General features: G+C 46.4%; 1 protein-coding gene across 2 annotated transcripts in view; it reads left to right on the top strand.

The window, feature by feature from the left end:
• The first annotated feature begins 343 nt into the window (after positions 1–343).
• The window catches only part of ACSS2 (acyl-CoA synthetase short chain family member 2), a 65,919-nt gene continuing 45,721 nt past the window's right edge, over positions 344–20,541 (top strand). For both annotated transcript variants that reach the window (XM_034786961.1, XM_034786960.1), the window contains exons 1-2: positions 344–551; positions 3,531–3,726. In XM_034786961.1, coding sequence (XP_034642852.1) covers positions 428–551; positions 3,531–3,726 — 320 coding nt within the window. In that variant the 5' untranslated portion in view covers positions 344–427. The remainder of the gene's footprint in view (positions 552–3,530; positions 3,727–20,541) is intronic.

The raw sequence follows: 20,541 nt of genomic DNA, 5'->3' as shown, positions 1-20,541 counted from the left end.
GAGTGTCATTAATAGTTGAAGTGAAGGCAGTGGGGCCCTGCTGGAGGTCGTTGTCCTCAGCAGAGATTGCATGGGGTGCGGGGGAGAGCACACGCACAGCTCCCCCTCTTCGCTAATTGCAGAGGGAGACTGGCCCCTCCTGCTTTGCTCCGCTGTAAACCCTGCTCCTCACCAGTGGTGAGCTAAGTGCTCGGGGGGGCGGGGTGCTCTGGGCAGCGCCCTGAGGGGATGAGTTACTCCCGGGGGTGCGGCAAAGCGCCCCCAGGCGGAGGCTTCCCGGGCCGGGCCCCCCTGGCACGCTGGGCCTGGGGGGGGCGGCTCCAGGGGCGGGCCCTGCTGCACGGGTCCGCCCGCCCGCCTCACTCCCCGGGCGGCTCCGGCGCGGTGCGCGCCCCGCTCAGTGCCCTGCCCGCTGCCCGGCTGGAGGATGGAGCTGCCGGCCGAGTGCGACGGGCTGTTCCGGGCGCCGCAGAGCCTGGTGCTGGAGGCCCACGTGCCCAGCCTGGCCGCCTACCGGGAGCGCTACCGCCGCTCGGTGGAGGAGCCGCACGGTGAGTGCCGGGGCGGGGCCAGGCCTGCCTGGGCACGGAGCCCCGGCCTCGCTGTGCCCGGCCGCTCCCCGGGCTGTGCCGGGACCCCGCTGCCCTGCCGGGCCTGTGCTGGGCGGGAGCCCCAGGGACCGGCCCGAGGCGGGGCAGGAGCCGGGTGCAGCCCTGGTGTGCCAGGGCCCCGCGGGGCAGAGCTGAGCTGGAGCCGCGTCTCCGGCTCCCCGCCCTCGGCTGCGGCCAGCGCCGGGCCTTAGGCGCGGTGTAAAACCAGCGTGCAGCGGCGGTCGCCGGGCTTCGCGCCGACACGAGTGCGGGCAGTTCCGCCGGACCCTCCCGCCTGGCGGGCCGAGCGGGGGGCTGCCCCGGGATGCAGCGGGTGCCCGTCGGGCTGTGCTGCCTGAGCCAGAGCAGAGCCTTTGGTAGGCTTGAGCAGCGCTGCCCCTGGCGCGGGAGCGAAAGCGGCGCGGGGCTCCTGCGATGGTTTTACTTGAATAACTGACAGCCAAGCCCAGCGGGGCTGGGGCTCGGCCCTGGCACACATTAAGCACTGGTCTTACTGTGCTAGTTATGCGCCGTTGTCCCTCAGAGCAGGGCTTCCTGTGTCGGGGCCTTCCGCCCTGTGTTTACCGTGGGGAACCCTTGCTGTAAAGCCAGACGGTGTTTTCTAAAACTGAAACCCGTCCTCTGTTCATTACCTCAAATCCTTCCCCTCTGAGCTTCATACAGCAAGGCACTGCCAGCGTGGGGAGGGAGGAAGGGAACTCTTACCGCCTCTGGAACGCTTTTCAGGCACAGGTCTGGGCTTTACCCAAGCGGGTCAGCACGGTTACCTCTGTTAAATCTAAGGTACAGAAGCTCTTACTTCCCTGGCAGCAGGCACGTTGCTAGCAGTGCTGCTGGGAAGGGAACTTGGGTCTGTGGATGCAGTCCCATGCCTAAGCCACTGCCCTGTGGTGCTACTCAAGGGCTGTCTTATGCAGTGTGAGGAAGCAAAACTGCTTGAGAGTGATCTTGCTGTGACTGGTTGGAAAGGAGAGTATGCCAGAATGCTGGTGACCTCTGCCACCCCCAACCCTGCCTTTCTACCTCTCCCTAAAATGCGCCTTAGCTTTGTGGGTGGGAAAAAATATAATCTTATTAGTATTTCTGCAGTGCCCATTGTGCGCTAGATCTTTTTCAAACAGGAAGGCACAGTTCCTAGTCCAAGTTGTTCACCAGCTGGGCAGATTTATGGTGAATGAGCAACTAATATCCATTTGTGCCTGTGAAACCTTATCTAACAGCTTCAAAGCTTCAGGAAGTGGCAAGATCCCCTACAACACTCTAGAGGGTCCCTCTTCTACAGAGAGATCCCATACAGCACCCTAGAGGGTTCTTCTCCTGGAGGTTTGGGAATGAGAAAAGAGTTGACATAAACTCAGGAAGGATTTTCTGAACCTTAGATGTGGTGTGGACGAAAGCACGGACATTTGTGTCAGATGCTGACAAACAGGCAGTGAGGTGGAAGGTCCGGGGAGGACAAGGAATGAGTCATGGGTGGCTGTGTAGAGGGGGCAGAGTTACACAGGGCTCCGAAGGTGGTAGCAAGCTTGAATTTGATATAGTGAAGGGAGGGATTGAAAGATGAGGGGAGAGGATTATTATGGTAGAAACTGGGCATGGGGGGAATTGTTTTAACAGCAGTATTTTGTATGGTTTGGCAGTGGGGAGGGACAAATAAGGATTTTGAGGAGGTCATTGAGGAGGCATTTGCTAGCGGAAGTAGGCTGGTTGTTTAGGGTGACCAGATGTCCCGATTTTATAGGGACAATCCTGATTTTTGGGGCTTTTTCTTATATAGGCATCTATTACCCCCCACCTCCTGTCCCGATTTTTCACACTTGCTATCTGGTCATCTTATGGCTGTTAGACACCTCCCACTGTCTCTGCATGCCAGCTCTCCTATGGTCTCATAGGCTACACCTCACAGGTATTTCTCTGTTGTTCTCAGAGGTAATGTACTCGGTACATTTCCCAGGGCTGTCATTCTGTTCTGATACTTCCTTATAACTAAATGCAAATTATTCTGCTTGCACAGTATAAGTAGGTATAGAGTTTTTCATCAGAACTGTGCATGTTATGTCAAACATTCTCTTGGGTAAATACCTGTGTGTCTAAACCTGTCAGTGAGGGTGGTGCTGTCCATATCTGAGCTCATATTAACCAGTCCATATTATGGACATACAGTTAGTTTTCGAAAACCACAGGAAATGATGATGTTCCCAGGAATTACTGTACATGATTTGAAGCTCAGAGTGGGATAGTGGAAAAATCTACTTCTTGGAAAAGGGGTGGGGTTTTGTTTTGGAAAGAGTGGGCGTGTTACACAATCTGCATGGTGTGAGGACACAGCTGGAGATGGATCTCTTGAACATTAGAAGAAATTGCCAGGTTGAAATGTAACATACACCTCTATCTCGATATAATGCGACCCGATATAACACAAATTCGGATATAATGCGGTAAAGCAGTGCTCTGGGGGTTGGTGGGGAGGCAGGGCTGCGCACTCTGGTGGATCAAAGCAAGTTCAATATAACATGGTTTCACCTATAACGTGGTAAGATTTTTTTGGCTCCCGATTACAGCGTTATATCGAGGTAGAGGTGTATTATCTCCAAATTGTGGAAGAAGGTAAAATGCTTTTACATACTTGAAGACTAAGTTGGTGGCAATTGCACCACCACGTCTTGTAATCTCAGTTGAACCAGTTTAGTATAAGAGTGAGTATTAGAGGGCGACTTGATGAGGGTGGTAAAGGCTGCTTTTAAAAGAAGCCTTAGCTCATGCAAACTTTCATTGCATAAAGTGTAGCAGGTTTGCAACCTCCACTGAATTTGACCCTATTTCTGTTTCCTATCAAGGACCATTGAATTTTATCTTCAGATATGAAATGTGTCTTGATCCATTTTTGTCACTTAAAGTTTGACTGTGTTACTTTTGCAGAATTTTGGGATGATGTTGCTAAGGAATTTTACTGGAGGAGCCAACACTCTGGGCCCTTTCTGAAGTACAATTTCGATGTGACAAAAGGAAAAATCTTTATTGAATGGATGAAAGGGGCTACAACCAACATCTGCTACAACCTGTTGGATAGAAATGTCAATGAAAAGAAACTTGGGGACAAAATTGCTTTTTACTGGTAATGTTCTGCTTTTATTATAATGTAGAAAGTGTTGCATGTAATCCTGGAGCAGTGGTTCTCAACCTGTGGTCTGTGGACCTCAGGGGGTCTGCAGACTATCTAAGGGGTCCACAAAAGGTGACTATGAAAATAAAGTTTCAGATCCCAGAAAAGGCATTCCGTTTTTCTGATCAATCAAAAGTATGTGAATACCCCTCCCCCTACAGGTCAAAACCCGGAAGTGTTGTCGTTACTTTAGAAGCCCACAGTTTAGCGCCCTTTCTCACGCTGCATCAAGTGCCATGCCAAGCATGTGCAACATTTATAGTTGCATTCTGTTTAGTCAGTTTTCAGTCTAAAACAGCTAAGGTAGGGGTTCGCAGACCACAGGTTGACTTTCCAAAGGGGTCCGCTCCTCCATTTGAAATTTTTTAAGGGTCTGCAAATGAAAACAGGTTGAAAACCATGGTCCTAGAGTAAAGAGTATAACTGATCCTGACTTCTATTAAGGTACATGTTAAAACATAATGACCTGAGAGGTAAATGATGGGGAGACTCCACTCTTTCCATAGTTACGATTAGAGTTAGCTTCCCATTAGAAGCTGGCTGTGAAACCTTCTCTAACTTCTTCAAAACTCCAGGGTGTGTACATGCAAAAACATGAAGTGGCGAGATCCCCTTCAACACATTTTAACCTTCTTTGCTGGCTTGTCAGAATTCCAAAATGGCCTGGCCTAGAATTGAACATGTATTCTAGGAAGCTTACAGTCAGCAGATGCAGACTTTCTAAATAATGTAAAAGCTATGCTGAGAAGATAGTGCATTGCTAGGGGCCTTGTGGTCTAGATGAGTAAGTGCTGGGGTGGTAGGCGGCACCTCCCATGTCTTAGTCCTACCTCAGTCACTGGCTGATAGCACCTACATACCCTTGTGAAGCAGGTAAATGTCACTTTACAGATGAGGAAACTGAGGGTCAGATATTAACTTCTGCAAAGTCACAAAGCAAATCAGTGTCAGAATGAGAGTGAAACCCACCTCCTAGCTCCAGTCTTGTGCTGTTTGGGCAAGACCTCAGGCTCAAGGTGAAAAAGTCTGAATTTTGTGTGGAAAGCAAAGTAATCCATGGATATGTCAGTGCAGTTGAGTCCATGTGTCTTTCGTACATTCTTGTTGAAGCATTGCGTGTTTTGCTCTTAGTCCCAGGTAAAACACTTCATTGAGGAAAAGGCTGAAAGTTTAGGCCAGTAACAGTTCTGAAAACACTTTCTGTAGAGTTATTTACACCTGGAATTCCCATCCTGAACCAAAAAAGCAATTGCTAGAAAACCTGGAGTTTTGATGCTAAGGTGCCATGTTGAAGAATACTCACTATGAGTGACTCCCAAAACCTAGTAGTAGTTAGGCTACCTTACTCATCTTGAAGGGGTCACGTGCTTCTGTATCACTTGAACCAGACTGCATCTGATTACATTGCATGTTCCCATGATTCCTGGTTTCTTTAGGGTCACATGCAGTCCACTGAAAAATATGTACACCTCTACCCTGATATAATGCAACCCGATATAACACGAATTCTGATATAACGCGGTAAAGCAGTGCTCCGGGGGGGTGGAGCTGCGCACTCCAGCAGATCAGACCAAGTTCAATATAATACGGTTTCACCTATAACGTGGTAAGATTTTTTGGCTCCCGAGGACAGCGTTATATCGAGGTAGAGGTGTACTTGGTTATAATATACAAAAGCTGGGTGTGGTCATTCCACACTGCCTTTCAAAGGTACACATGCCTCCAAATACAAAGATATCAGACACTCAGCTCCCCCACCAACAGATATGAACCTTTTAAGCATAGAATCCTCAATTGTGGGGCTTATGTGGTAAGAACCAATGGTAGTGTGGAAGGAAGCTTTACAGCTCTGAAGTGTAGTGCTGTAGTCAAAGTGGTACAACCCTCTAGACTGGATGCATTTATATTCGTATATTGGACCACGTCCACATTTAGGGTTCTTTGCCAGTACAGGTATACTGATCCTAGTGTGGACGTAGCTTGTACTGGTCAAAGGTGTGCTTTTACTGGTATAGGTTATTTCATACACACCCTGAGCAAAACAAGCTATACTGTTAAAAACACAATTCTGTTGGTATAATTATGTCCTCACTAGGGGCTTCTGCTGGCATAGCTGTGTCGATTGGGGAATCACACCTCTTCATGCTAACTGACACAGCTATGCTGGCAGAAGTCTGTAGTGTAGACATGGCCCCAGTAGAAAGGTACCCTAATACTGTTATAACTATTCCTGTATGGGGAGGAGACTGGTATAAGTCATCTTTATACCAATATAACTGTATCCACACAAGAGCTTTAACCAATGTAACTTCAGTAAAAAATCCTCCCACCCTAAGAAATAGTTATACTGGTAAATTTTTATTAGTATAGACAGGCCTACATGTTGGTGAAAAATATTTATTCACATACATACTGAACAAATTCTGCAGCTTTTCTAAATTTAAGATGACTCTTTAAATTCCTTTTGAAAACTTTTGTAAATTCATTCATGTAAAAGTACACACCTTACAAACTGTATGGCAGGTTGGCAATCGGGCCAGGATTTCTATGTGCGTGTGCATGTTTTGTTCATTCAGACTGGGCATTCCGAGTTCATATAAACCTGCATTTAGAAGGTTCTGACAGGCAGTCAGCAGCCTACGGTTTCAACCTTCAGTAATGGTAAGAAAAAGTTGTTTGCCTGAAGTTCTTTGGATTTGATTTGACAGGCTTTGTAAGAGTGTCTGACACACTCAGTGGATGTCAGAGATGTAAATATTGGTTCTGGACATCTTGCAGCACTGAAGTGGTGGTGGTAAAATAAATTTTAGTAGCACACAAGGGTCATACATTAAAATATTGTTGGATAAATCTTCGGCTTGCTTATGAACATTCTAAAGCCAGCATGACCTGCTTGTTCTGAAGCTGGTGTGAAAATGTCTGTAGCTATAAGATGTGCATGCAGTGGTTACTCCTGGGGGGATTCTGCACCAAAACATTAAAAATTCTGTGCACAATATTTTAAAATTCTGCATATTTTATTTGTCAAAATAACACAATATAATCACACCAGTTTCAATTATTTTGGTAATTTATTTCAAAATACCTGTCAGCAAGTATGTTTAACAATAAAGACAACAAAAAAGATTCAAGAAATGATTTTTAACGAATAGATTCTTCACTAAGTTTATTAATACAGAACTGTGAGGAATAATTCATTTTAACTATAGTACAGAAATGTATTTCCCGCACCCTGTAGAAGCAGTATAAAGAATTGGGGTAATGAAGGAGCTGAGGGAGAGGGAAGCAGGGAAGGAACCTGGAGGGTTGTTGGGTGTGGGTGGGAGAAGTATGGAACAGGGTTTTTGTGGGGTTGTTTGGGAGTTGGGGAGCTTCCCCCGTGCAGACCCTAGCTGACCCCTAGCCCCTCCCATTTAGTCGGGCATATCTGCCCCGTTCCCATATGTCCCACCGCCACCCACTCTACTTCCGTCCCCATGTGGCCCTGCTACCCCACTGCCATTCAACCCCCTCCCCAGTATGACCCCCCCACTAGCGGTTCTGAACCCCAATCTATGTGACCTCCCCAGCAGCTCCATGTGCCCCGCTCTGTCTGTCCCCCCGCCCCATCCTCTGCCTCCTCACCTGGCCCTGCGGGCAGAGTGCTGTGAGGAACGCAGCCTCTCCTCCTTCCTCTCCACGGCTAGCTATTATGGCCGGTGAGCTGGTTGCCCTCTGTTCTGGTGCCACAGCAGCACCTGGTAGGTGAAAGGTGTAACTGTAGTGCCTCTCCGGCAGAATGTATTTTGTGAGGAGAAAAAAAAATCTGCAGGGAAATATGAATTCTGTGCATGCGCAGTGGTGCAGAATTCCCCCAGGAGTAAGTGGTACAAGGAACATAAGGCACATGTGGTTATGACCTGAGGAGAATATGGCACAGTAGCTATGGAGTAGGCCTTTAGGAAGTCTGTAAGCAGGGGTTGAGAGTGTCAGAAGAAGAGCATTGTACATTGGAAACATGCACACAACTTAAAGTACTTATACCTCCCCCAGAACTAATTATAACTATTCCCTCCACCCCCACATTAGTGAAAAACACTCAGCCATCTCTGCAATGCAAATGTTGGAGTTTAGATCCAAGTATTTTTGAGCTATGACAGGCCAAAAAGACTGAGAAACTCTTCTGAAAGTCCAGACTGCTCTTCTAGGGCAGGAGTTCCCAAAATGTGGGCCACGGCCCAAAGGTGGGCTGCAACACAGTCCCGCATGGTCCGCCATGGGCGGAGTTGGGGGGCATCGTGGGGCATTGCCCCCCAAACTGTATATGTTGGTGGAGTGGTGGCTGGTGATGGCCCCTGCCCAGGGCCAGAGGAGCCCAGTGCCCCTGGAGGGCGAAATGGAGGCGGAAGGTCAATAGAAGGGGCCGGCTCTGAGAAGTGGTGGCTTCCATGGCGGCTGAAGGAGGCAGGAGGGTTTGTGGCCAGCCCCATTCCCAAGCTGCCGCATCCCGCAATGTGTGGCTGTCGGCCCCCCGGAGTATCAGCCTCACAGTCCCCATAGGGATCGAGGATTGGTGGTGGATGATTGGGACCATCAAGGTAACAGCCGGGCCCGACCTGAGCACCTGCCTCGGCTCAGCACTGGCGGCCCCCAAACCCTTCCCTCGTTCCCGTGCAGGGGGTGTCTGTGAGGTGCACCAGGGTGCTGGGTGGGTGACTGAGGTAGGGCTGCCAGGTGACCAGATCAAGGCACTCAACAGGCTGCTGAGGTGGAGGGTGTTGGCGGGGACTGGCTGTGGCATCTGCCTGCCCCCTTTGCCCTCTCGCTGGCCCCAGTCCCTGCTGACACGAGGGGCCATGCAGGCCCCAGGGTGCCCCTCTCCCTAATGCAGTGGTTCCCAAACTTTAACAACATGTGAACCCCTTTCACTAAAATGTCAAGTCTCGCGAACCCCCTCCTAAAAATGAATATTTCCAGGGATTTTCTCATTACCTGAGTATAAATTATAAAAGCAGTGATCTTGGAAATATAAAATTTGTTTTTATGACATGCTTATTACACACTATTTATTATTATTATTTATCATTACAGTATTCTTATTACATTATGAAAACGGCAACACTCTTCCAAGATCTCACTTTCGTAGCTTGTATCACTTTGAATAAGCCTGTTATAAGACAAGGCTCCTATGTTTCATCAAGGAGTATCAGATGTGAAACAAGCATGAAGGTATTTAAGAAGCCAACTTACAGAGTTCCTCCTACACAAGCATTCAGGTCTTGAGCAGTCCAGGCAAACAACACACGTTACAACAAAGCTTAAACTTGTTCTTCATAATAATTTTAAAAACAATACTAGCTGCCTATTTAATTTTAAAAACAGCAAAAAATATCTACCTCCCTTTCCATTTCTTATAAGGAGTCTTGAAGTTGAAATCTCTTCAGTGTGATAGATATGCTTGCTTTGATCTGCTTAGCTCTTGGAAGTCCAGGGGCTCCGGACTGCTGGCCCCATGGTGCCTGAGGTCCCTAGGGACAGCTCTGTCCGCCATTAGGGAATTTTTTCCTGGAGAACCCCCTGTAACATTTCACGAACCCCCAGGGATTCACGAACCCCAGTTTGGGAACCACTGCCCTAATGGATGCATGTTAATAGGCACCGGGGCCCACTATTGCAGCTGCACAGGTGGGCCTCAGGGAAAAAAGTTTGGGAACCTCTGTTCTAGGGAATCCCTAGATCGGGAAATATCTTGACTAATTTCCCTCAAACTTGCTATCAATCTCCTTTCTTGGGAGGGCTCGTCAGGCTAATTTGCAGGCAGGTGGTTAAATTTTGGCAAAGTTAGGTGGGAGAGAATTCAAGATTATGATGGAATATAGGTCACCAATTATGGGAGAATGACTAGCTCCAGGACATGGTGCAGATAAATATGGTATGTGGTTTTTGTCCTTTCTGGAGAAGAGCAATTGGCAATGATGGGGTGTAATGTAGGGTCTAGTAATAAACACATGGGAACGGAATGCCAAAAGTTAGCTCTTGGGCCTGATTTCCTTCCCACACCTGACTGAGAGTGATGTTACGCTTTGGATGCAGTGGCATTATTCCCAGTTTACACCAGCATGAAAGAGAGGAGAATCATGCCCCATTTCATTAGTCAGAAGTTGCTGGTGGGGTGATATAGCTCTGTTAATTGTCACCGGACCTCCCAGTGGGACCATAGGCTATTGACTAATGTTGAAATTTGTAATAGATGACGATTGTAAAGTCGCCAGAGCTGCTGGGGGTGGGAACTGAAAGCCAGAGCAGAGTTGCAGGCTTGGTAGTATGTCAGGGTCGTAACCGCTGGCAGCAGTGTAACTGTTGCCCACATGGGGTTGCTTTTTCGGCACAAAGGGCAGCAGTTATCTCTCTGATCTCTTGCCTCTGCATGCATGGTGCATATCACTTTTATTCCCTTTAATAGGACTCTCTTTGTTGATAAAAGAACTCCAGCAGGAACAGAGACAGACACCATCTTGAGTAAATGCACGATGTTTTCAGTTTCTGATAATTCCTGAGCATCTCCTGCTGCCTAGGAACATTTGAAAGTACTTTTATTTCCTTTCCCCCGCCACTTGTGATTCCTCTTCCTGTGATTGGTGTTGCTGCCACCGACTAAAAAGCAACAGAAAACCAGGAAATGTGCCCCAAATAACTCATTTGTCTGAAATAAAAGCTCTTTGTCCTAAATGCAGCATTGCAGTTAGTTACCTGGTGCTGAGGCTTCTTTGAGATCACAGGGTTATGTCCTCACTGCCTCAATAGTTTGAGGTGTTAAAAATAAACAAACAAACCAGGCAAGAGAGTTAAAAGGAAAAACTTTGTTACCTAATACTGCCCCAACCTCTAAATCCCAAGGTAGAAATGTGCTCTTCCAGGGATTGCCCACGTCTATTCCACTCTAGGGGTGTGCATACTCAGTGTACCATCTTGAGTGCACTGGCGCACACATGCCTGGAGTGGATTAAATAATGCAGCACATCTTGTAAGAATAACAGTTACAGTGTAGGTAAGTAACTGGGGTTTTTTTAACCTTGGCCTGTGTGTAGGCGAACCTGTAGCATGTAACTTGGCCTCTTGGAGAGAGACAGCCTGCCCCTTGTACAGTTGCAGTGACAACCATTTGGGATTTAGGGACCTGGGGATGTATTCAGGGAGGGGTGGGATTGGAGCTCTAGGGGTGCTGCACATGAGGACCAAGGGGGGCTGGCAGAGCAGTGAGGGGTGCCTAGGATTGGGGTAGCGTTGGCATGCTGCTGGTCAAGTGGGATAGTGGCACAGCTCTGAGAGTTCTATGGCACCTACCGGCTCTGATCATTTTAAGAGCGTCTTGGTTACTTGCTTTCTTGAGCACTAAATATGAATCATCGTTTTTAAAAGGGGGAAGCAGAGACAGTAACAAATTCTGGCAGTTTTACTGCAGCTCTGTTAAAAAAAGAAAAAGAGGATATTACAATTAATGGGCTCGCCCAGTCTGAATATGGGGTAAACATAAAATGCTGTGTTAAGAAGGAGCAAATATTAGGATGAATTGTAGAGGGGAAAGTATCTGGTAGAGTTGCTACAGCTTCAGCTGATAATCAGAGTGTTTGGGCATTTATTCCAAAATTCTTCAAATAAATCTCTCTGAAAGGAAGAAAGCTAAGTGGGTTTAGAAATGCACTGCTGGAAAAACCAGACGGTGTTCTCTGACTGCTGCTAAGTGATGTTAATAGGGACCAGGAGACTGGAGAGATTTGTTATTTAACACAGCCTACCAATGTGGGACAATAGATGACCTGGATGTGGACATATACATGATGGGAGGACTTGGGGTTTTTCTGCACATTATAAAGTTCTCCAGAATCTAAACTTGAATTTAAACCAGTGTTTCTCAAACTGGGGCCGCCGCTTGTGTAGAGAGAGCCCCTGGTGGGCCAGGCCAGTTTGTTTACCTGCCCCGTCTGCAGGTCCGGCCGATCGCGGCTCCCACTGGCTGCGGTTCGCCGCTGCAGGCCAATGGGAGCTGCTGGAAGCGGCGGCCAGTATGTCCCTCGGCCCTCGCAAGCATTGGGTCAGTGTTGCTGTAGCATTGAGGATGGATTTTCAGAAGCATTCCACGTTGGCCTAGCTCAGCTTTCACTGCAGGCTGTTGTAATGCTCCCATTGTCTTCAGTGGGGCAGAGTTAGGCCATTGCTGGGCCCTTTTGAAAATCCCACTCTGTCTCACTTCGGGCAGGTGATGAATGCAGGCTCCTCGACTCTCACCCTCCAGTTTAATAGCTCCCTGATTGATTTATCTTGTGCCCAACGGCTTGGCCTCTCTAAACATGGTTGTCTTGGTGCAGGCACAGCCCAGCTGACCTGCTGCTCTTTAAGAGAAAAAATGCCACTTGGGAATTGGAGAGGGTAACGTTTGTTTACTAAGAGCTCTGTTGAAATAAGTGACATATCTTTCAGCCGACGTTTTACTGCCTATGATGTTCTAATGAGCTCAGCTGCTTTGGCCGACTGGCCAGTACCAAACCATTGTGTATAGCGCTGCTGTTTCACGCACTGTGCTGTTGGTAGCCCCCTACAGTCCAGCCCTGTCAATCATTTCGGTGCTCTCCATCCTTCCAGAAATAACCAGCTAATGCACACACCCAGAGTGGCTGGAATAAAGCTGTAAACAGTAAAATATCTGAATAACCCAGACATTTGCTGCTCTTAAAAATGAGGGTAAAAGTAGTGCTTGTGTTTCCACCAACTAAAATGTGTTGTAGCCTAGTGGTGCAATCTGAGAGCCCCAGACTCCAGGGGATTGCTATGAAACTCAGTGCAGCAGCAGTGCCAGCTTTGTCAGTGCAAGAGTGACATTCATTGAATCTTGCAAGAATACTTCCCTGCTTCACAGAGCTGTGGAGGGTGAACCCATTAGTGAGTGAGAGCTGCTGGATGCTTCGTTGATGGGAGCCCCAGAAGCACCAAGACAGAGCTGGATATTAAAACATGAAGCAGAGAGAAGCCTTTATGTTGTGGATCAAATTTACTGAGCATCTGGGTGGGGATGGTTTCTGCCAGTGACTCTTAATGACTGGCTGTCTTTTGAAGAGGCACAAAATAGGAAATAAGAAAAACCCTTCAAAATTTTCAGTCTATTGAGGGATCGTGGAAGAAAACCTGGAAAAATGACTAAATAGGCTCTGTCCAAGTAAACGGCCAGACAGAGCAAACAGGGCGTGAGAGAGAGTCTACTGAGAATGGGCGCAACCCTGGAGAGTCTCACAACGTATCTCCAGCCCCAAGTCTACTAGTGTGGGGTATCGGGATGGACATATTTATTGCCCAATATGCTCCATAGCTCATTTGTCAAAAGGCCAATTCCTGGGTGTTCTTACTGCAAAATGCTTCTGCACTATACTGAGGTGGAAGCCCTCAGTGCAGGAAACTTCCCAGAACTCAGAACTTTCCTGCCAGCAAGACTTTCCAGGTGCCCTAATATATACTGCCAGCGAAGGAAGTCCACAAGCTGTCTGACCCTAGGGGCAACCACAAATGTTTGTGGAGTGTCCTGGCAAGCATATAAACGCTGACTTGAGTTAAAATCTAGTTAAAACTCATGGGTGTGACTTGCCCAGTGAACCTGTCCTTAAAGTAAGGGAGTAGTGGAAAATTTGTAGTGTGTAACTGAAGTCAGAAGCTGGACTGAGAGAGCTTTAGCTTTGTTGGGACACTGCATTTCAGCTGATTTTGCCCTTGGTCAAAAGGTGCTCTGAGGTGCTTCAGCTCCTGGATGCTGAGTAAAGCCAAACTAGTCTCAGTTTGGGAATGCTGAACTTTTTGTTCTTCTGTTTACCAAAGGTCATTGTGATCCTGGTGAGCGTCTGAGTGTTGTCTCCTAGCTGGTTTATAGAATCATAGAATATTAGAGTTGGAAGAGACCTCAGGAGGTCATCTAGTCCAATCCCCTGCTCAAAGCAGGACCAACACCAACTAAATCACCAAGTAAACGGTTAGCTGAAAGGCTCTCAGCACTACCAGTGGCAAGATTGCATAAGAGCTCTTCCCAAGTGTGTGTGTGTGTGTGAGAGAGAGAGAGAGAGAAATACAGTGGAATGGTTTCCCAGCTCTGTTTGGATGTGGCAAAGGTGGTGAAAAAAGCACAAAGGACTAGAGAAGAGATTGAAGGGAACTTGGTGTTTGTTCTCTTAATGAAATTATACAGGTAGATCCTCCATATGCAGCTGGGTGGTATTAGCGTGCGGGAGCTTATCTTATCGTAACTTAAAGCTAGTGTGATTAAATGAGATTAGCTTTTGATAGGTGTGGCTGCAGCTGAGATGGGGCTAGGCAGAGTCTCTTGGCAGCAGGACCAGGCATAGTAAAATGTTTCCTGATCCCGTTGGCTTGATCTAAGGGGGAATGGTGGCTAGGCCCAGAAAACACAGTTGCCAATGTCTGAAACTTGTTTCCAGGGCCAGTTTTCCAAATCAGGTTGGGGTCTAGTGTCCATCAAACTCCCACCCACCCTAGAGTGAGATGTAGATCTAGGCCTTATTAAAAATACACATTTCTTAATGATCGGAGCTTCAGAATTCCAGCTGTCATTGAAGAAATGGCCTGTGACTCACCCTCAAAATGGCCTGTGTCATAAACTCTCTGCCCCAGCCATCTCATCAGAAATGCAGTAGTCGCAGAGAAGACACTTTGTGACAATGCATAAACACATCAGAGCAGTAAAACCCCATTGTCAGTTTAGCACAGTCTGTATTGGCCCAGTGATAGGAGTGATTCGTTACAATTCTCTTATAACAGACTACTTCCTAAAACCTATAAATCTGTGCTTGACGCATTGTCTCGCTTGCCGCGCCATGCCAGACATTGTTATCCAGACAGCTGACCTACAGGTTTTTTGGTCATTAGGAATTTTTTTTTTCGCTTCTGAAAGCTGAGCGAGAAGCAAAGCGTGAAGTCTGCATGACAGGTGTAGGCTGCTAGGGCGTAGAGAGGTGCCAGGAAGTGCTTCTGTTGTGTTCGTAGCATTGATGGATGAGCATGCTGAACTTGCACATTGGTTACCTCTGTGCTTGTTGCAGTGACTTGTGTGTCTGTCAGATTGAAATGTTCCTGGCTGTGACACTGAGGAATATGTGAAGAGAATAGGCTGGCACCAGAATAGCGAGCTTCTTGCTTTAACAGAAGGCCAAAGCAAGTAGAGGCGTGGGGTGGGCTGAGATGTGACCCAAGGCATCTCAGTATAGAAGTTAACTCCTGACCAGAACACCTGTCCATAAAACTAACTCCAACCTTCTTACAAAGTAGTGACCCTCCCTTGTCCTGTGTGTAAGCCAGGTCACTGAACTGACATCGGCATTGGAGATCTGCAGAGCTTGTCTGCCAAGACTTGAGGCTGGGACTTTTTCTTCTGCAAACAGTTGGTGTCTCAAACATCTAGAATGGTGCAAGGAATCCTTATGCTGTTTTGAAATGTTAGTGGGGCCACCAACTGTAGCCAGCGAAATCCAGAGCCTGGCACTTGGCAGGTGAAGGGAGGGGAATTCCTTAGGGCCAAAACAGACCTGAGCTGCCACAGCAGGGAAGCCTAGTGCAAGAGGGCCTCCGTGTAGAACAAATCAAGGTTCCACTCCTTGTCATAGGATGTAGCCTCTCTGTGAGGCTGGGCTGATTGCAAGACACAGTTGGGAGCCTACATAGGAATGTTTCCTTCCATTGCTCCCCGGTGCCATGTTTGTTTTTCTTGCTCTGTGGTCAGATGTGGCTTGGGATGGTGCTGCCCTCGGACGATGAGAGTCCAGGGCCATGTAGGAGAAGGACCAAAGGGAAAGGGCAGTGACTGCTCAGTTTCTTCTTCTGGTGCATGGTGGCTTGTATACGCATGGAGCTATTCAGGAACAGCCATTCCTGAATAACCCCATGTGTGGATGTGCTTATTCTGGAATAGGTGTTTTGTTCCTGCATAATTTAACCCCACTTGCAAAGGGCATTAAACTAAAGTTACACAGGACCAAAACACTTCTTCCAGAATAAGCATGTCCATGCCTAGAGCTATTCAGGAGTAGCTGGCCCTGAACAGCTCCATGAAGAGACAAACCCCAAAGGCTCACAGTAGAAGAACAGAGCTGAGTCCTCACCTAACAATTCCCTTTTAGCAAAAGACCCCATAGATGATGTTCACCCATGTTCACTTGCAATACTGTTCATGTGGAAACTCCCACGCACAAGGCATAAGCCAACAGCTCAGTTAACTACCTGTGTTAGGGAAGGAGCTTCCGGTTTGGATTATTCCAGAGGTGATTCTTCGGAGTCCTTTTTCATCGCATTGTTGTCATTGGCAGAGATTCAGTTCCAGGCTGCAAAGGAGCATTAGTTTGAGCTGCTGTGGCAGTTCCCATTTCCTAAGTATGATTACCACCTACACATTTTCTTATGCATCTTGTTTGGCATTTGTTCTTGCCCTCTCTGTCCTTGTAGGGTGTGTACAATTTATGGCTCTTGCAAGATTTCTTTCCTGAAATTGCAATGCATTAGCAATGATATATCTCTGGAGACAGTAACTGAGTAAGAAGCCAGACTACTTAACACAATACAGTCAGAAAAATAGATAACCAATACAGTGATTAAATTTGGTGGTCCAGCTTAATTAATGGCAGCTTAGATGAGGAAAAACATTTATCTGTTAGGAGAGACCTTTAAATAATTGTCAGAATGTGACATTGCAGACATTTATATGGAAATAAAACTAGCTTTTTTGTTTTGCTGAATGGATACCCATATCCAGAAACTGCATTTGGTGGTATAAAAAATGTTTAGGGGTGAGCTTTAGATGTGTGGCGTGAAGGGAGTTTCTGTCTTATGGTTATGAAGACCTGACAGAGTGGCACATTCTTTTATGCCTTGGAATCAGTGACTGACTCTTGTAATGCAGACAGAGTCTAACGGTATCTTTGTAACCAGTTAGTGACTTTCTCATCTGACCTGGTTGCAACACACACAGTTGAGTTGTACTCACATGGCAGCTTTTCTGCCTCACAACTATGGCTGTGCATGTTTGTATGGCCAACACTTTCCATGCTGCTTAACCATGTTTGTATTAATGGAGTGCATTCTAGGAGAATCTGGGTAGCTATTCCATACTGCCGTTCCCTCTGGTTGAGAACCACTGCAATAGACTACTGGTTTTCTTGCTTTCACTAGAGTGAAAACAGTAGGGCTTTCTCTAAGTCATAAGAACAGCCAGACTGGGTCAGACCAGTGGTCCATCTAGCCTCGTATCCTGTCTTCTGACACTGGCTGGTGCCAGATGCTTCTAGCAATTGGAGGTTTAGGGATACCCGGAGCATGGGATTGCATCCCTTACCATTGTGGCTAATTGCCGTTGATGGACCTATCCCCCATGAACATAGCTAATTCTTTTTAACCCATTTATCTTTTGGCCTTCACAACATCCCATGGCAATGAGTTCCACAGGTTGACTGTATGTTGTGTGAAGTATTACTTCCTTTTGTTCATTTTTAAATCAGTTGCCTATTAATTTCATTTGGTGAGGCTCATTCTTTTGTTATGTGAAGAGGTAAATAACACTTCCATATTCACTTTCTCCATACCTTTTATGATTTTATAGATCTGTGTCATGTCCCCCTTAGTTGTTACTTTTCTAAGCCAAAAAGTCCCAGTCTTTTTAATCTCTCCTTGTATTAGGTGTATTCCATATACCTAATCATTTTTGTTTCCCTTCTCTGTGGATCTTTTGCAATTCTAATACATCTTTTTGAAAATGGGATGACCAGAACTGCCACAGTAATCAAGGTGTGGGCGTACCATGGATTTATATAGTAGCATTATATTTTTCTGTTTATCATCTAACCCTTTCCTAATGGTTTCTATCGTTGGCTTTTTTGACTGCTGCTGCACGTTGAGTGGATGTTTTCAGAGAACTGTCCACAATGACTCCAGGATGTCTTCCTTGAGTGGTAACAGCTAATTTAGACCCCATCATTTTGTTTGTAGAATTGGGACTATGTTTTCCAATGTGCATTACTTTACACTTAACAACATTGAATTTCATCTGCCATTTTGTCGCCCGGTCACCCAGTTTTGTGAGATCCCTTTGTAACTCTTCGCAGTCAGCTTTGGACTTAACCATCTTGAGTAATTTTGTATCTTCAAATTTTGCCACCTCACTGTTCTCCTATTTTTCTTAATCTAGATCATTTATTAATATGTTGAACAGGACAGGTCCTGCTACAGATTGTTGGGGTACCCTGCTGTTTATCTCTCTCCATTGTGAAAACTGACCATTTATTCCTACTCTTTGTTTCCTGTCTTTTAACCAGTTACTGATCCATGAAAGGACCTTCCCTCTTATCCCATGACTGCTTTACTTTGCTTAAGAGCCTTTGGTGAGGGACCTTGTCAAAGGCTTTCTGAAAGTCCAAATACACTATATCCACTGGATCAGTCTTGTCCACATGTTTATTGACTCCCTCAAAGAATTCTAATACATTGGTGAGGCATTATTTCCCTTTTTACAAAAGCCGTGTTGACGCTTCTCCAATATTCCGTGTTTGTCTGTGTGTATGATAATTTGGTTCTTTACTATAGTTTCAACCAGTCTGCCTGGTACTGAAATTAGGGTTACCAGACTATAAATGCCCAGATCACCTCTGGAGCCTTTTGTAATAAATCCACGTTACATTAACTACTCTCTTCTATCCTCCAGATACAGAGGCTGATTGAAACGATAGGTTACATACCAGTTAGTAGTTCCTTCAGAACCCTTGGGTGAATACCGTTTGGTCCAGGTGACTTATTACTGTTTAATTTATTAGTTTGTTCCAAAACCTCCTCTACTGACACCTGGATCTTGGACAGTTCCTCAGATTTGTCACTTTAAAAAATGCCAGAAGCTTCCCCTTCCACTGAGCAGTAATTGTGAAAGGAGGGCTGAGTGTGAATGATTAGCTTGCTGATGGTTCACTTACTGTTGATGTTTTGTATTTGCGAGGGCGTTTTGGTGCATGAGTGGCTTTGGAGTGCAGTCAACCTGGCAACCACTTCTGGAGACCCTGGTAATTGTCAACACCAAGGGTCTGAAAAACTGGGATGTGCATAATCAGCCAGATCCTGTTCTCGAACACTTCCCTAGCACATTTTCTTGTATGAGGCACTGAAGTGAACTTAAATGCAGATGCACAGAGGTATAGCATCCTTGAAGTTGCTGAAGTAAATATCTGTACTTGCTGTTACATTCACATCTGTCGTATGCAGGAGGACAGGTATTACTTAACTCAGCTGTGCAAATAGGGTGTAAATGTAACCGTGAGAGTAATTAACCAGTGGAACAATTTACCCAGGGTTGTGGTGGATTCTCCATTGTTGGCAAATTTTAAATAAAGATGGGATGTTTTTCTAAAAGAGCTGCTCTAGGAATTATTTAGGGGCAGCTCTCTGGTCTGTGTTATACCGTGCAGACTAGATGATCACAGTGGTCCCTTCTGGCCTTGGAATCTATGAAATAACACAGTCCCCGTCTAAAGGCGCATGGCGGGCCTGTTTTCTTGCTTTAGTTAAACCTTCCCAGACTTAAAATTTCTGTGCTGTTATAATTGGCCCATTGGGGAAATATTTTAGTGGCTTTAGTTTTCGGTAGACAGGTATCCTCAAAACCCCTACTATAACTGGTACCAGTTAGCCTTCTTGTTCATAAGGCGTGTCACGATAGCAACTGAGTGAGGCAGCAAACAGTGGAAATATTCTGGAGTTTACAAAACAAGTCGGTTTGTATCTTGGCAACTCAACCAAACCCTCGTGCTTTGTTTGGTAAGGAGTTGGCTTTGCTTAAGGAGTTAAACCTTTGCTTATTCCATCTGTGTAGTAAGTTTTTCTTGGGAGCTGACTCTGGTTTGGGAGAGCATGTGTGTATGTGTGAGAGAGAGATCTGAAATGAGGTGGAATAGCTGAGTCACTTCTTACAGCCAGGTCCCAGGGAACATGGGGCCAGATTGTGAGATCCTCACGTTTAGTACCTATCTCCAGAAATAGTCTCACTGAATTCAGTGAGACCACTTGTTGAGAAACATTCTACTAATTATGGGTAAGCGTATCAGTATACCTATAATGAATGGGAAGGCTGTGCGTGTTTAAATCCAGATAGGTTCTTGAAACTGAAGAGGTCATTACTAAAAGAAGCATCTCCTGGGATACTGTAGCTTGTCTGCGAGCTACTTTGGTTCCATTGGTAGCCATTTCAGTGCCACTGCTGCTGTTTCTGCAGGAAGACAGAACTGCAGGTGCAAACAGTGCAACCTGTTTTCCATTTTGGAAGAGAATGTGGAGGAACTCTGACAACCGCTAATGTTGCTGAGAGAAATCACTTGCAGACCAGCTGCATATAGAGCTTGAAGAGAGACATGGTCAGGGGAGCTGTGGTAGGTTTAGACCACATGTGGGATGGATATACAGGGGAGTGGAAGAATGTGGTAGCAAAGAAGAGAAGAGGAGCAACTTGTAGCAACAGAGCCATTTGGTTTTGACAACAGTGTTATAGTCTATCCTGGACTAGGAGGGGAGGAGGGATAGCTCAGTGGTTTGAGCATTGGCCTGCTAAACCCAGGGTTGTGAGTTCAATCCTTGAGGGGGCCATTTAGGGATTTGGGGCAAAAATCTATCTGGGGATTGGTCCTGCTTTGAGCAGGGGGTTGGACTAGATGACCTCTGAGGTCCCTTCCAACCCTGATATTCTATGATTCTAAGATACAGAGGAAAATG

The sequence above is a fragment of the Trachemys scripta genome, chromosome 12 (genome assembly GCF_013100865.1).
Source record: "Trachemys scripta elegans isolate TJP31775 chromosome 12, CAS_Tse_1.0, whole genome shotgun sequence".
NCBI classification, from domain to species: Eukaryota; Metazoa; Chordata; order Testudines; family Emydidae; genus Trachemys; species Trachemys scripta.
Note: the sequence above shows the minus strand (reverse complement) of the source record. Positions and strands in the feature narration are given on the sequence as shown.